Source organism: Pungitius pungitius, chromosome 21 (assembly GCF_949316345.1).
Source record: "Pungitius pungitius chromosome 21, fPunPun2.1, whole genome shotgun sequence".
NCBI classification, from domain to species: domain Eukaryota; kingdom Metazoa; phylum Chordata; class Actinopteri; order Perciformes; family Gasterosteidae; genus Pungitius; species Pungitius pungitius.
Genome location: NC_084920.1, coordinates 16,237,037 through 16,250,508, shown reverse-complemented (window position 1 = coordinate 16,250,508; position 13,472 = coordinate 16,237,037). Strand labels below are relative to the sequence as shown.

The following is a 13,472-nucleotide window of genomic DNA, read 5'->3' as shown; positions in this document are numbered from 1 at the left end:
TCTGTCGTGCACACACACAGACAAAGCATGCACTTCACACACACACACACACACACACACACACACACACACACACACACACACACGCATTTCAAGTATGCAACTGTTCAAAACCAAAGCCACAGGCATACCCACACTCGGACACACATACAAAGGGGAATATGCACAGATAGATTTACATATTTAACACACATACATTCTCTCACGCCCCCCCACACACAGCAGAGGGATCACAGGCGGCGTCCTAGCGACCTTCACTCTAAAGCTGCTCGGCTCCAGGGTAGCGCTGCAGCACCGCTCTGCACAAGGAGCAGGCCAGAGAGGAGAGAGGCTCGTCCATCTGCAGGCCGACGGCTGTCCATCAATCACGTTGGACCATGTTGAATGTGTGTCTTGCTGAAAGCCTTTAGATGAGATTAACAGTAAGAGGGCGAGTGTATCCTCGCGTACAAACGTTTCTAATGAAAAGGCAGCTCTATCCCTGTTTCAGTGCACAGTGGAGATGGAAAGAAATCAGAGGGATATGCAACACCAAACGTGACCCAGATTCCCCTTCACTCGGTTCCTCAGCAAGTCACTGGAGAACCGTCCGACTGCGTGTCAGACGTCAGCGCTGTGAAACATTTGAAATTAAAAACCAAGTTCTTAAAGCTGCCTCTCTAACAGCTGGATCTTTCCACCAGATGTTTGAACCTACTGCAGGTTCAACAGGGACTACGTCTCACGGTGTACCACTATCCAAAATATGACAACACGCATGTAATTGGGAGAGAATCCTTTCAGGACCAGAGGAATCGCCTCCTGGTGGACACTAGTGAGAATACAGGTCTAACACCTGAAGCATGGGTTTCATTCAGAAGCCCCAGAAGTTTCCGCCTGGAGAGAACAAGTCAACGTCGGGCTGATAGTACCAACTTCCACGTGCTGCTCACCTACCTCAGTAACGAGAAGGACGGGTTGCTGTACCAGCTGCTCCCCAGCTGCGAGCACCCTCGCCCTTTGGGGGGCGTGTCCTCCGAGCCGCTGCTCAGCCTCTCGCTGGACGGCGCCCGGGTGGCGTCCGAGTCCCCCGTCACGGTGAAGATAGAATCGGAGATGCTGGGCCTCTCGTCGTGGGCGAGCGGGGCAAAGCTGAGCTGCACGATGTGCCGGGCGCTGTGGCAGACCGGCCCGTGGATGGCCGGGGTGAGCGTGGGCAGGTCAAAGGTCAGGGCGGTTTGGGCGCTGGAAGTCAGCAGCTCCTCGCTGTCCAGGCTGTTGTAGGACGTGCCTTTGGCGCGGTGAGACTCCATGATGCTCTCGAAGTGGCGGCTGAAGGTGTCCTCAGCGGCGCAGCGGGGGCCGGAGACCAGGAGCGGGGATTTCAGGGCCGGGTGGTGGTTGTCGAAAAACGTTTCCATCGTTCTGGACGGAGAGGAAAGAGCTTAAGAGACACGAAAGCAACGCAGATATGTTTGTGAAGAAAAGTAAAAAATGCGCAAAATAGCATTTAGAGCAGCTGGAGCCCAACGGGGTAACTCAAAATTAAAATAACACTAGTGGATCATATTTATTTTACTTTTCCTCAGTCACAAATATTGGTTCATATTCTGTTTAAGAATAAGAGTGTGTCCCAATAAGAACATTGTGTCCTTCAAGTGGATTTTAATAAACACAGACCTACGACATTTTGTACTACAGAATTAGTTTGAAGCGCTATATGTATTTATTGATCTGAGATTTTGGTCTAAATTGAGATGAAGATACAGGTTGTGTGTCGTTTCACCTCTTCAGCATGTGTCCAAACACCTCTGGCTCCTCCTGAGCTGCAAACTGCTGCTTCCTGTTGTCTCCTTGCATCCTCACACTGGCCCAGCTCACCATTTCCTCCTCTTCCTCCTCCTCCTCCTCCTCCTCCTCCTCCTCTTCCTCATCCTCCTCGCCCACTCTTCTCTCCTCCACCTGCGCCCCGTCCTCCCCCCCGTAGGCCGGACCCCCCAGCGGGCTGCTTCCCGTCCCGGAGGTACCCTGCACGCTGCGGTTGCTCCCGAAGGCCGAGTCCCCGTCGTCCAGCTCGGCCAGCAGCACCTCGTCGATGTCCGTCTCCCGGTAGCAGCGCAGCGGGACGGCGTCCAGGTCGGTCTCCGAGTACTTCAGCGTGCGCCGGATGATGCCGGTTTTGGGGGAAGCGCCAGCGAAGGTGGGAGGTGGGGTCACCAGCTCCACCTCCACGTGCTGCACCTCGTGGTTGGCGGAGAGCAGGGGTAAGGAGGACGGGGGAGTAGGGGTGGGAGACTCGCTGGAGTTACCGCTGGGGGGAGCGGTGGAGGTCTCCAGGGCACCTGCAGGGGGAGAGATTTAAAAACACACAACATGTGGCTGCTTGTTCCCTGTTGTGAGAGAAAACATATTCAGATCATTCGTGTCATCTGACCCAGAAACGGGATTGAAGCCCTCAATACTATTTCGGTACCAACTGAAATGTGAGAAAAGAAAGAGCCATCGAGAGCTTTAACTTACATGTCTCCCCCCTGGTAGTGGCCTCTTCAGCTTGGGTCCCAAACAAAAACTCCCATTTGGCCCGAGCGATCCTCTGACAGTGGAGCGAGGGAACCGGGCCTGCACAGCCGCTGTCCGTCTGAAAGACACACACACACACACACACACACACACACACACACACACACAGACACTTATTCACTTAAGATTGGTGCCGCTTTCGTGTCAACGCGTGTGAAGCTGGCGTCCGCTAGTTAGCTTAGCATAAACACTCGAAGCAGGTGGACACAGCTTCGCTAGAACTTTCTGTTTACAGCTTTACGTGTTCTTGTCTCTTGGAATAGAGACATTTCCCAAAATGCCAGAATACTTGAATCCATACCTGTATTCCTGAGGTGGCGGCGCCGGTCTCGTTGCTCTGGTGACTGGACTGACTGGACCCGGGCGACACACAGTCCCTGTCCCCCAGGGTGCCCGTCACCCCGCTGGAGCTCCGCGAGGACGACCCTCGCATCGCTCCGTTCTGCTCCGCCTCTGCCGGCTCGTCGGCTCTTTGCCGTTCCGCCTCGTGTCCCTCAGTCTCGTCCCCCTGGCCTTCCTCCTCGCAGCCCTCGTCCTCCTCCGGAGAGTCCAGCGCCACCGGCCCCAGGAGCAGGATCTCCCTCCTCCTCTGCTCCGCCCGTTTCTGCTGGGCGGTGGGACCGAGCGGCCTGCGGTAGGCCTCGGGTTGGCGGTCGGGAGTTTGGTCGCCGCCGGACACAAACCCGGCCTTGGGACTCGGGCTGCTCTCTGGGTGGTTCCACCACTGCTGCCTGGAGGTCCAGCTGACGGGCGCCTCCTCAACGCCCTGGTTGATGAAGAGTCTGCGGGCAAGCTCAGTGCAGTCCCCGCGCTCAAAGCTGCTCAGGTGCCCTCTCTTGTCCAGGCCCAGGGACCAGGAGTCCCTGGCGCACCGCGGGGGCCTCCGGCGGTGCAGCGTCGGGGTGTCCGGTGCACGGAGCTCGGCTTGGAGTAGCCTGGGGTCCCTCATGGGAGAGCTGAGCTCGGTGGGAGGGTGAGAGCCCCGGAAAACGCGCGAAGAAACGGCGGGGGAACCCGTCGGGCTCTGGCGCTGGAACCTCCAAACGCAGTCCTCCCGGTTAGCGCGGGAGTTTGTTTCGCGCGACGTCAAAGTGGAGTGTTCCGGCTGGTGAGAGTTGGACGTGGTGTTGTCCGTTGCTGGCGTGTGTGGGTCGTTTAAAGGGATGTTCATCTTAAGTGTTGACTTGGACTGTTGTGCTTTGGGAGCTGACTTATGAAATTCTCCGGTGGGATTGTGCAACAAGGGCCTTCTTTCTTCAGTGAGATTGGAGGACACTTTGGTGGCCTCTTCCGCTTGCCTATCGGGGCTGTGAGGCGCGGAGGAGGATTTACTGTCACTCAACTGGTTCAAACCCTCCACTACATTATTGCCAAGTTGGGGGAGTGCTGCTTGTGGTGAAGTGCTGGACCTGTGAACGTTCCGTTTGGCGGCTGGACTTCCTGCCAGGGGGCTTCGGGAGTCGATGCAGGACTGGGAGGACGGATGGTCTGACGCCGGGCAAGCGGCCTGGCTCCAGGCCGGGAGGTGGTCTACGAGGTTAGTGCTGGTGCTCTGACGCTGAACGGGCGACCCGGACCAGGACCGACAGTGCGCCTGCTGGTGGCAGCGTGAGGACGCCGATTGCTCGAGGGCGTGGGCTAGTTTGATCCGCAGCAGAGGAGAGCCAAACTCCTCCACGGCCCTCTGGGTAGCTGCCCTGCCGATGGGGTCCAAGGCCGGTCGGCGAACCCCGGGAGATCCGAAGGACATCTTGGGACTGGAGCTGCACGGTGAATCGAGGCTGCCAAACCAAACCGGGTCGCTGAACCTGTTACAGTAGTGGGACGGCGTGGATCTTTCCTCTCTGGTCCCCCGCTCGCACAGAGAGCTGCGCGGACTGTCCAGTGCTCTCACGTTGGACTTCTCGATGTAGCCGAAGGTGACAACGGACCGCGTGCCGTCGCAGACCTTCCCCCTGCTGCAGTTCAGCGGCGTGCGGGGGGCGCTGACCTTCCCGGAGGAGGACATCCTGGCTGGCGAGCGGACACCGGACGGCCAATCGCCGCCGCGCTGGGGGGCCGCGGGGGAGCCGCTGCCCCCGGCCGGCTGCGGCCGGAAGCCGCCTCTAGAAGGAGAGCGTTTGCGCTCCTGAGCCAGCCGGTGAGCCGCGGACGACTTGGCGACGGCGCTCTGGCTGGCAAGCTGAGACAGGAGCTCCGCCGGGGCGTCCTGGACCGAACGCCCCTGAGCGACCCCCTCCTTCCCGCCGCTCTGATCCGCGGCAGACCTCACTTCCACATACAAATGAAGGACTTTCCCAGACTGGGACATGACACCTCCTCCCTGGTCCCAACGAGAGACAAACAAAAACAAGAGCTTTTACTTATTTCTTTTCCTCTTGTGTTTTTTTGGTGCGCGTCAGTTTATTTTCAGGCGGTCTTTCTCCTCCCTCCCAGAGTGTCCGTGTGCGGAACAGAGACACACAGGACAAACATGCCCGAGGGACACCTGCAGCAGCTCCCTACTCTTCATACCTGTGAAGGATAAGAAAAAAAGCGTCTGTTATCGGTTAAGACCCAAACAGGATATAGTATTTGTGAGGTACGCCATGACTTGTTGTGCTGGTTATCTGTCCAAAGCAGACTTATTTGTCCCACAGATACCCCATTCACAAAATTGAGGCCTTTGTCCCGCTGTAGGGGGCTCCACGGGGCTCCATTGTCCGTGAAGGTGTGAGGAAGACAAGGAGCCTCCTCATCATAAAGCTGACGCTTCGTCGGCATCATTTGTTAACACAAAGAAAGGAGACTTCCACTAAAAGCGCCTTTTCTCTCGCTGTGACATTGGGAGTTCAGAATAAGTAACAGATGCTAAAAAAAGGTTTAAGATATTTACAGCAGCAATAATTTCATATTTTGTGTTTTTGATTTCACTAAAAGATGATAATCCCTATTGTCATTATTATTGTTATTATTATTATTATTATCCTCATTAGCGCTTTGAGAGGTTGTCAGTGCTATGGTGGGGGCGATGGAACCGCTAACCATGGCCCTGAGCAAGACACCTGACCCCCCATTGCTCCCCAGGGGAAATGTAACACATGTACACATCTACACACATGTGCAAGCAGCCATTTGATGCGGTCAATGCAGAACCTTGGACCCATTTCTGTGACTTCTGTGAAGTCGTTGACTTCTTTTTGTTGGCTTTGATAAAGTTCTGTTGTTCTACCTGCTTTTCCTGTGTTTTCAGCTGGATGAGGTCAAGCACTCGCCTACGTGATGAATGTGTCGGTGGAGCGATGGATCCGGCGGGATCGTCGTTACTCGTGATTTACCTCCTCTGGGAGGAAGTCGTCCAGAGGATACGTTATCGACCCGGAGGAAGAGCTGATGGGCCTGAACTTCATTTGTTCCTCGTCTGAGAGGGACGTTGATGGGAGTGAGAGGGGAGATAAAGACGGGTGAAAGGAGGAGGAAACAGAAAGAGCTTGTGGAGGGCAGGCTGAAAGCCTCACGCATGTGACAAGACAAGACAACACCCAAAATGCCTCCTCTGAGTGAGATGGAGACCGATTAAAGGCCCAGTTGCCCTAAAACTCGAAGGGGCACATTCATCTACTAAACTATGACGTCATCGAAGCACAATGTTTAAAGTCTGGTAAAGATACCAGAATAAATACATGGTGGCGTCTCACAGCGACAACATGAGAATATGAAACCTATAAAGTACAGAAGAGAAGAGAGACGGAGAAGAAACTTTCTTCCCTCATCCTCTTGTTGTCCTTCTGGGTCACAAGGACACAAACGAATAAACTCAATCAGGTCGTTTTCTGAGTTAAATGATCCAGGTAATTAAACCCCAGGCAGCATGTGATGCGCTAAAAATAGCTCCATGGATACGACGGGGCGAAATGCTAATATTAGCTCTCCGCTGCTAAGACGCTAAGCAACACGGTGCAGTTCTATTTGGTAGAACGTTCCACAGAGGGACATTCACAGTGATCACAGTGATCATCCACTCACGACTATTGATTTCACTAAATACTATTGTATTTGGCAAAGCTTCCTACTGGTGCAGATTTCTGATGAAATGCACAAAGTTCCAAAAATATGACCCGGCACGACGAGCTTCCCTCCATGGCAACGGTCTTCAGTGGGGGAGGAACTTTATTCAGAGCGGAGAGAGATGAGTCCAAAGACACAGAGAGATGCTGCTTGTACAACACACACGTGTTCAAAACTCCTGCCAACTCTGCCAGGATGGGGGGGCGGGGGGGGGGGGGGGGGGGGGAAACAGGCCGCCTCACTCTCACTGCCGTGAGCCTATTTTTAGTCAGCTGTTGGATATTTGAGGAGAGAAAATGTGCCTTTTTTGCGTTGTACACAAATGTGCTGAGAGACTCGAGTGTGGGCCGCCATGTGCATCTTTAAGAGAGGTGTCAAAGACAAGAAGAGTTGAACCATAAGGACAAACCTGAGAAGCATACCGAATGAAAACACTTCTGGTGAGAGGGTGTCTCAGGAATAGGAAGGAAAGCCACCATTAAAAACTGAAGACCAAATGTATGTGTTTGCATCTTTTATGGCAACGGCCATGTGCATCTTTAAAAGAGTCCTCAGAGAGATGTGACCAAGGCCCTTCAGGCAGGTCCTCCACCCTGATGCTGGTGTGCAGGAGAGGAGAGGAGAGTTGGCTTGGACACAAATGGCATTTAAGTGGCATCACTGCAGGAGGGGCATCACTGCACACTGAAAACAAAGATGGCAACGGCTTAAAAAAAGATGTTTAAGACCCCAAAAAGCAAGATGGCGGCAGCAAAGTGTCAAAACTCAAAGCTTTAAAAAAGTATTCTTGGAGCAGTTTTCTGGGATGTTTGTGCTGATTTTGAATGCAAACCTATTGATTAAATGTACATTTTACAAACTGCAGACTTCAAATACATTGTGTTACTTTGTGTAACAATTTTGCGTAATTCTGACACATTTTATTTTGAGATCCTTAAACGTGCTCACGTGACTCGATATAAATACATTTCACATGTCATCGTATCCATGGCGTCACACACACACACATTCTGACACCAGTTTCCTAACAATGCGCACATCTGGAGCATCACACACACAATGTCACCTCTCACCATGCTGGACCTCTCACCTCCCACATGGTCGGTCTTCATCCTTTCCTGCTTCCTTCCTCTCTTCCTGACTACCACAGCAATGCTCAGATTCAGCCAGTCAGCAGGCAGAGTGGGCCGTAGCCCCCCCCCCCTTTTGCCTCTTCCACATACATGCTGAGTCAGTGTGGAGACGTCAGGGCGGGGAGGGGCTGCACAGAAGGGGAAGTGCATGAAGACGGCTGGGAGGGAAATGCTTTAAAGCTACAAACCTGTGTGTGGGTCACACCTTATGGGGGGGGGGGTGGGGGGGGGGGGGGGGGGTGTGGCCCCAAGGAAATGATGTCGTCTGCTCAACACAGAACATTAATCTAACCAGACGTTATCTATTTAGTAAACGATTGGCCATTCAGAGTCAAACTGACCTGTCAATCAGACACACTGATTGACATATAGGCCGTCTCTCACTTCTCCTTTATTTCTCGATCTTTTTTTATCAGAGTTAAGAATCCTTTGCGTTTTGTTCTACTGGTCATAAGAATTTGTTTTACAGAAATCGATTGTCCTATTCGTGCTCTTGAGGTGTTTTTAATGTGCTGAAACTAAAGATATGAATCTATTTTATGGCCAGTTAACAAACTAATTATCAGAAAAACGTGGTGGATTAAACAGTTTAACAACATCTATATTTGTACATACAGCCACGTCAGTGTCTCAGCTTGATATTGTGCTGTTTTGTGGCAGTTTTTAAATAATTTAACAGATTATATAGAAACATCCTGATGCTTCTTAAGGGTTCAAGAAAAAATCCATTTTGCATTATTTTTTATGCTGGATATTCTGTAAAAAATGACGAGTTTAAGGATAAAGACAAAAACAATGAAATGTGTGCGCTTTTTGGGTCTTAAATCATCGTCATCATGAAGATATGTGATGACTCACTAACGTTTGGTGCTGCTGCGTGTCATCACGTTCACGGTGGAGTCTGTGCATCAACAAACGCACCACGAAGGCCTCCAAGAGGACGGGGAACGCATCCGGGAGGCTGGCAGCTAAAAGCAGCTTAAATCTATTAATACCTTTTGGAGTTTGGAGAAGTTTGAAGGTGACGTCATAGAAATGTGATGTTCAAAGGCTGGAGGAAGCTGCACAGCGTGTGAGTGCACCTCCAGCCGGATGTGGACCAACCACGTTAAGTCGATTGGCTCCATCACGATCAATGGCTCTCATTGATTGAGGGGTTTTTTTTCAAATAAACTCCTCCTTTCCATCTGTCAATCAAGTTGGATCCCAGTATTTGAGTTATTTTGAGTTTCAAATAGTATAATAGTATCGATAATTCTCATCTGCACACATTTTTTGTTATATTTGATTATTTTCTTTAAAAAATAGTTTTGTAAACCTTTTGAAATGTTTTTTTTCAAATGTTGTCAAATCATTGCATGATTAAAAATGAAATAATTATCATTTTGATAACGTCGTAACGTAAATATAAAAGTGATTTATACCATGTTTTATTCAATATTTTATGCTACTCCTCTGCCTTCTTTTAATTGACTTAAGGGCATATCTGTGACCTCTTAATCCACTTTATTCCCACTAGGACGGGTGTCAGCATCATTTCATGAATGTCAACTGAAGAGTGAAGCCATGGCGACACAAGTTATTGTCTGGTGTGTCTCTGTCAGCTGTCCTCTTATATTAATACTTATATTTGAGATATATTGCTGCTGTAACACTTAGCAGGACACTGGGGGCTGACAAGCTTCAGAGTAGAAATCAATCTGAACCTTTGTCCACATGGCACCAGTCCTCTGTAACACAAAACCTGCCTTTACAACAGGTCAGCGTTGCATTAATCACACGGGATCCAGGCCTGCAAAGCGTGAGGAGCACAAAACGCCACCTCCCACCTTCATTCATTCATTCATTCATTCATTCCTTCATTCCTACATTCATTCCTTCATTCATTCCTACCTTCATTCCTTCATTCATTCCTTCATTCATTCCTTCATTCATTCCTTCATTCATTCCTTCATTTATTCCTTCATTCATTCCTTCATTCATTCCTACCTTCATTCCTTCATTCATTCCTTCATTCATTCCTACCTTCATTCCTTCATTCATTCCTTCATTCATTCCTACCTTCATTCCTTCATTCATTCCTTCATTCATTCCTTCATTCATTCCTTCATTCATTCCTTCATTCATTCCTACCTTCATTCCTTCATTCATTCCTTCATTCATTCCTACCTTCATTCCTTCATTCATTCCTTCATTCATTCCTACCTTCATTCCTTCATTCATTCCTTCATTCATTCCTTCATTCATTCCTTCATTCATTCCTACATTCATTCCTTCATTCATCCCTACATTCACTCTTGGCTGGGTGTTACAGGGGGGGCCTAAAAGCTCCTCGCTGTCCTCGCACAACACTGAGAGAGAAATGACGACAAAAAGACAGTGAAGACCAGATGGTGAGCAGGTGTAGGAGGAGATGGAGAACATACGTGGGAAGGAGACGAAGCTTTAACAACGAGGAGCAGGAGGGCCGATATCTGTGTGTGTGTGTGTGTGTGTGTGTGTGTGTGTGTAACACAACCAGTGACCTGCCAGTTCAGTAAATGAACATCATGCTGTAATGAAGAATACTTTAGACACACACACTCCTGTTTACATCACTTACTGAGGCCATAAATCCTGAGTTTAACTCTGAGAGCTGCAGAGAAGACGCTTTTCCTGCAGCGTCATTTATCAAAAGGATCTGATCCTCACAAACATTCATCTGTATCTTCACAGACTTTGTGGGTTTAGTTCTTCTCCCCCGGAAGTTTCAACAGATTGATCAAATGTTTCTGTCTGTGTCATATTTCCACCAAAATACTGATGCTTTCCTCCATTTAATGTTTGTTCCCTAAAACAACAGGTTGTGAAAATGATGAGTGAATGAAATCAGCTGAAAGGTCATTGGATCCATGCTAGAGGCTTTGTTGGAAGCCGCATGGTTGACTGTTTGAATCCCGGCTGCTCCATGTGCCCCCCCCCCCCCCGAAGAAGATCTGCATTCACCTGTGTGTCTCAACTCCTGATGTGCAAACAAACTGAAACCCTTCCCACGTACACACACACACACACACACACACACACACACACACACACACACACACACACACACTCACGTCAGAGCTGAAAAAACACACACTCCTCGGTGCCAACTTCTTCCTTCTGAAGGTCCCACTGCGCGCGCGTGTGTGTGTGTGTGTGTGGGGGGGGGGTGACCTTTATTTTTCTGCGTCCTACAGGTCCGACTGGCTGTGACAGTGATGCAGTCCCCTCCCCCCCCCCCCCCCTCTCTCTCTCTCTCTCTCTCTCTCTCTCTCTCTGTCACCAGTACGTGGCTCAAGTTGTGCCGCATGCATCACATGTAAGACCAGCAGAACCAGAAGAACCCGTCCTGGGTCGGTGAAGGCAGTGCGTGGACTCACCAGGTAACGTGATGTTATCTCTGCAGCAGCAGCCTCTGTCTCCCGGAGACGAGGAGATGCTGCAAAGGAGACACTGCGGTCCACATTTATTCGCTGCTTCCTCCAGGTCCGCAAGCGCGTCCGCGCGTGTGAGCGTGTGCGTGTGAAGTGTTGAAGGGGATGAAGAAGAGGAGGAGGACGGTTCTGGTTCAGACGAGATGCTATGAAGTGGACTAGCAGGTCCTCGTCGCTTCGATCAGCTCTCAGACATCGCAACTGCTCCACTCTTCCTCCCTCCTCCTCCTCCTCCTCCTCCCTCCTCCCTCCTCCCTCCTCCCCCCCCCCCCCCCCCCGGGCTGGGCATGCCCAGTGTCTGCCTTCTCCTTCATTAACAGCTGGTGCTGGAAAGTATCTGTATCTTGAGGACAGTTTGTGAGGTACTGTTTTATGCTACTTATACTACTACAAAGTATTACATCACGTATTATTACTACTAAAATAATAGTAGAAAACAGGATCCTTAATAAATTAATAATAATGTTCCAATAAATAATGATATCCGCTCAAATTTTGACAATGACTATTTTTGGTGATACTGTAATTAGATTTTGTTGTGAATACTTGAGAATCCTACTTTTATAATAAAGTAAATCAATGCAATCTGCAACTTCACCACTAGGAGGAGCCACATCCTTCACTTCTACTAGAATGAGGATTATGGTATTTTATTATGTGCTTGTAACATTTATTTGTAACAGTCTTCATGGAAAAAAGGTTCATCATCAAAATGTTGTAAGGTAAAACAGTGATTGTTCTCATGTTATATTTTCCATTAAAACTTTGGTATTCCTAAATAAATAAAGATTATTATCATTTTGTGTGTAAAATCTGAAATCTGAATTTGTAAATGTCCTAACGCTGTCAGATGAGTGAAAAGTAGACTACAATATTTCCCTTCCAGATGAGAGGGTCCCTGACACCACGAGAGATGTTTGCCTCCTACAAATAACTTACAACTTACATTCCTCGTTTGAAAAAGCAGAAACTGTCAGAATAATCCAAACAAAGTTGGATCTTTTTTGTTTTTGTGAGATTCACTTCCACATATTTAAAGCCTCACTGATATTTAGCTAAAAGCTGATGATATTCTGCATGCACATGAACCAAAAGGTTTGCGTGGTGATGATGATGAAATAAAAGCCTTCGTCGTGTGATCACAGTGATGCAGAAACACGTCCTGTGTGGCGTAATGAGCTTATCGTCATATCACTGACCCGACCGTGTTAATAAATACCAAAGTCACTGCTCTGCAAGGACAAAATGAAGCAACACAAAAAGAAATGATCTTTTGGACATTGGTTTTAGGGTGATAATATTATTACACCATAAACTGCTTTTTTTTAAATAAAAAAAGCAGTTCCGATTATGCAAGAAGAAGCTAACGGGTCAACTAAAACCAAGCTAATGGAGGCTAGCTGGTGAGTCCGGGTTAGCTGAAGCTAATTCACCCACTTTCCCATTTCTTTTTTTTTGCGTTGTTTGAACCGTTGGAAATGAAGGTTTTTCATGCCACATATTTGATAAATCACCTCAAAGAGACACTAAATACTCTGAAATGTCCCAAATACAGTACTTCAAATAACTTTACAAATATCATTACAAAGTGACTCAAAGTGGCCACGGAGTGAAATCCAGCCCAAAGGTTTGAAAAACAAAGGTGATCCTGAAAGTTTTAGTCTTGAACATTGAAAAATACAACAATGTATTCAGAATAAAAAGAAGTTTGGGGGTTGAATGTAGTTTTGACTCAATACTAAAAATGTGTACTTCTTTGTACTTTTCTTTCTACTACCCAACGCCTTCATTCATTTGAAGCCCCTCTGAAGGGGGCCGCCCCCCCCCCACAAACACAGATATCTTTATTCTTACTGCTGCGTTTTTAGGAAGCATCTGTTGAATTGAAAGTCATAAATCTCACACCTGAGATCAGGTGATAAAGCAGCAGCGGCCTTGAGGGAAATACGTCGTTGGGCACCAAAGCCGACGGGCAATTGACTCGTCGACCTTTGACCTGCTAATAATTCAGCTGTGGTTCTGCTCAGACGGATGTGTGTGCTTACCCAGCCCAGATGGAAGTGACACGCTGCCCTTTGCTACAGATCCATGAGCAGATTGAGTTTAAGCAAACACAGATAGCGCTATTGAACATTTTGGCGCATAGAGATAAAGAGTATTTCACTGACAGTGTAAGCATTTTATAAAGAAATACATGAAGGCTTAATCTAAGATTTAGCTGCAAGTTATTTACCTTTTTTTAAACCAATTTATCTCAAAATTATTTTACAGATTCATT

General features: G+C 48.6%; 1 protein-coding gene across 1 annotated transcript in view; it reads right to left on the bottom strand.

Annotated features, from left to right (window-relative positions):
- The window catches only part of LOC119213256 (PH and SEC7 domain-containing protein 1-like), a 40,291-nt gene extending 28,844 nt beyond the window's left edge, over positions 1–11,447 (bottom strand). Inside the window, exons 1-5 of the mRNA XM_062559862.1 lie at positions 11,141–11,447; positions 2,861–5,073; positions 2,500–2,617; positions 1,766–2,321; positions 937–1,404 (exon numbers count right to left, since the gene is read on the bottom strand). Coding sequence (XP_062415846.1) covers positions 937–1,404; positions 1,766–2,321; positions 2,500–2,617; positions 2,861–4,870 — 3,152 coding nt within the window. The 5' untranslated portion in view covers positions 4,871–5,073; positions 11,141–11,447. The remainder of the gene's footprint in view (positions 1–936; positions 1,405–1,765; positions 2,322–2,499; positions 2,618–2,860; positions 5,074–11,140) is intronic.
- Positions 11,448–13,472: the final 2,025 nt, after the last annotated feature.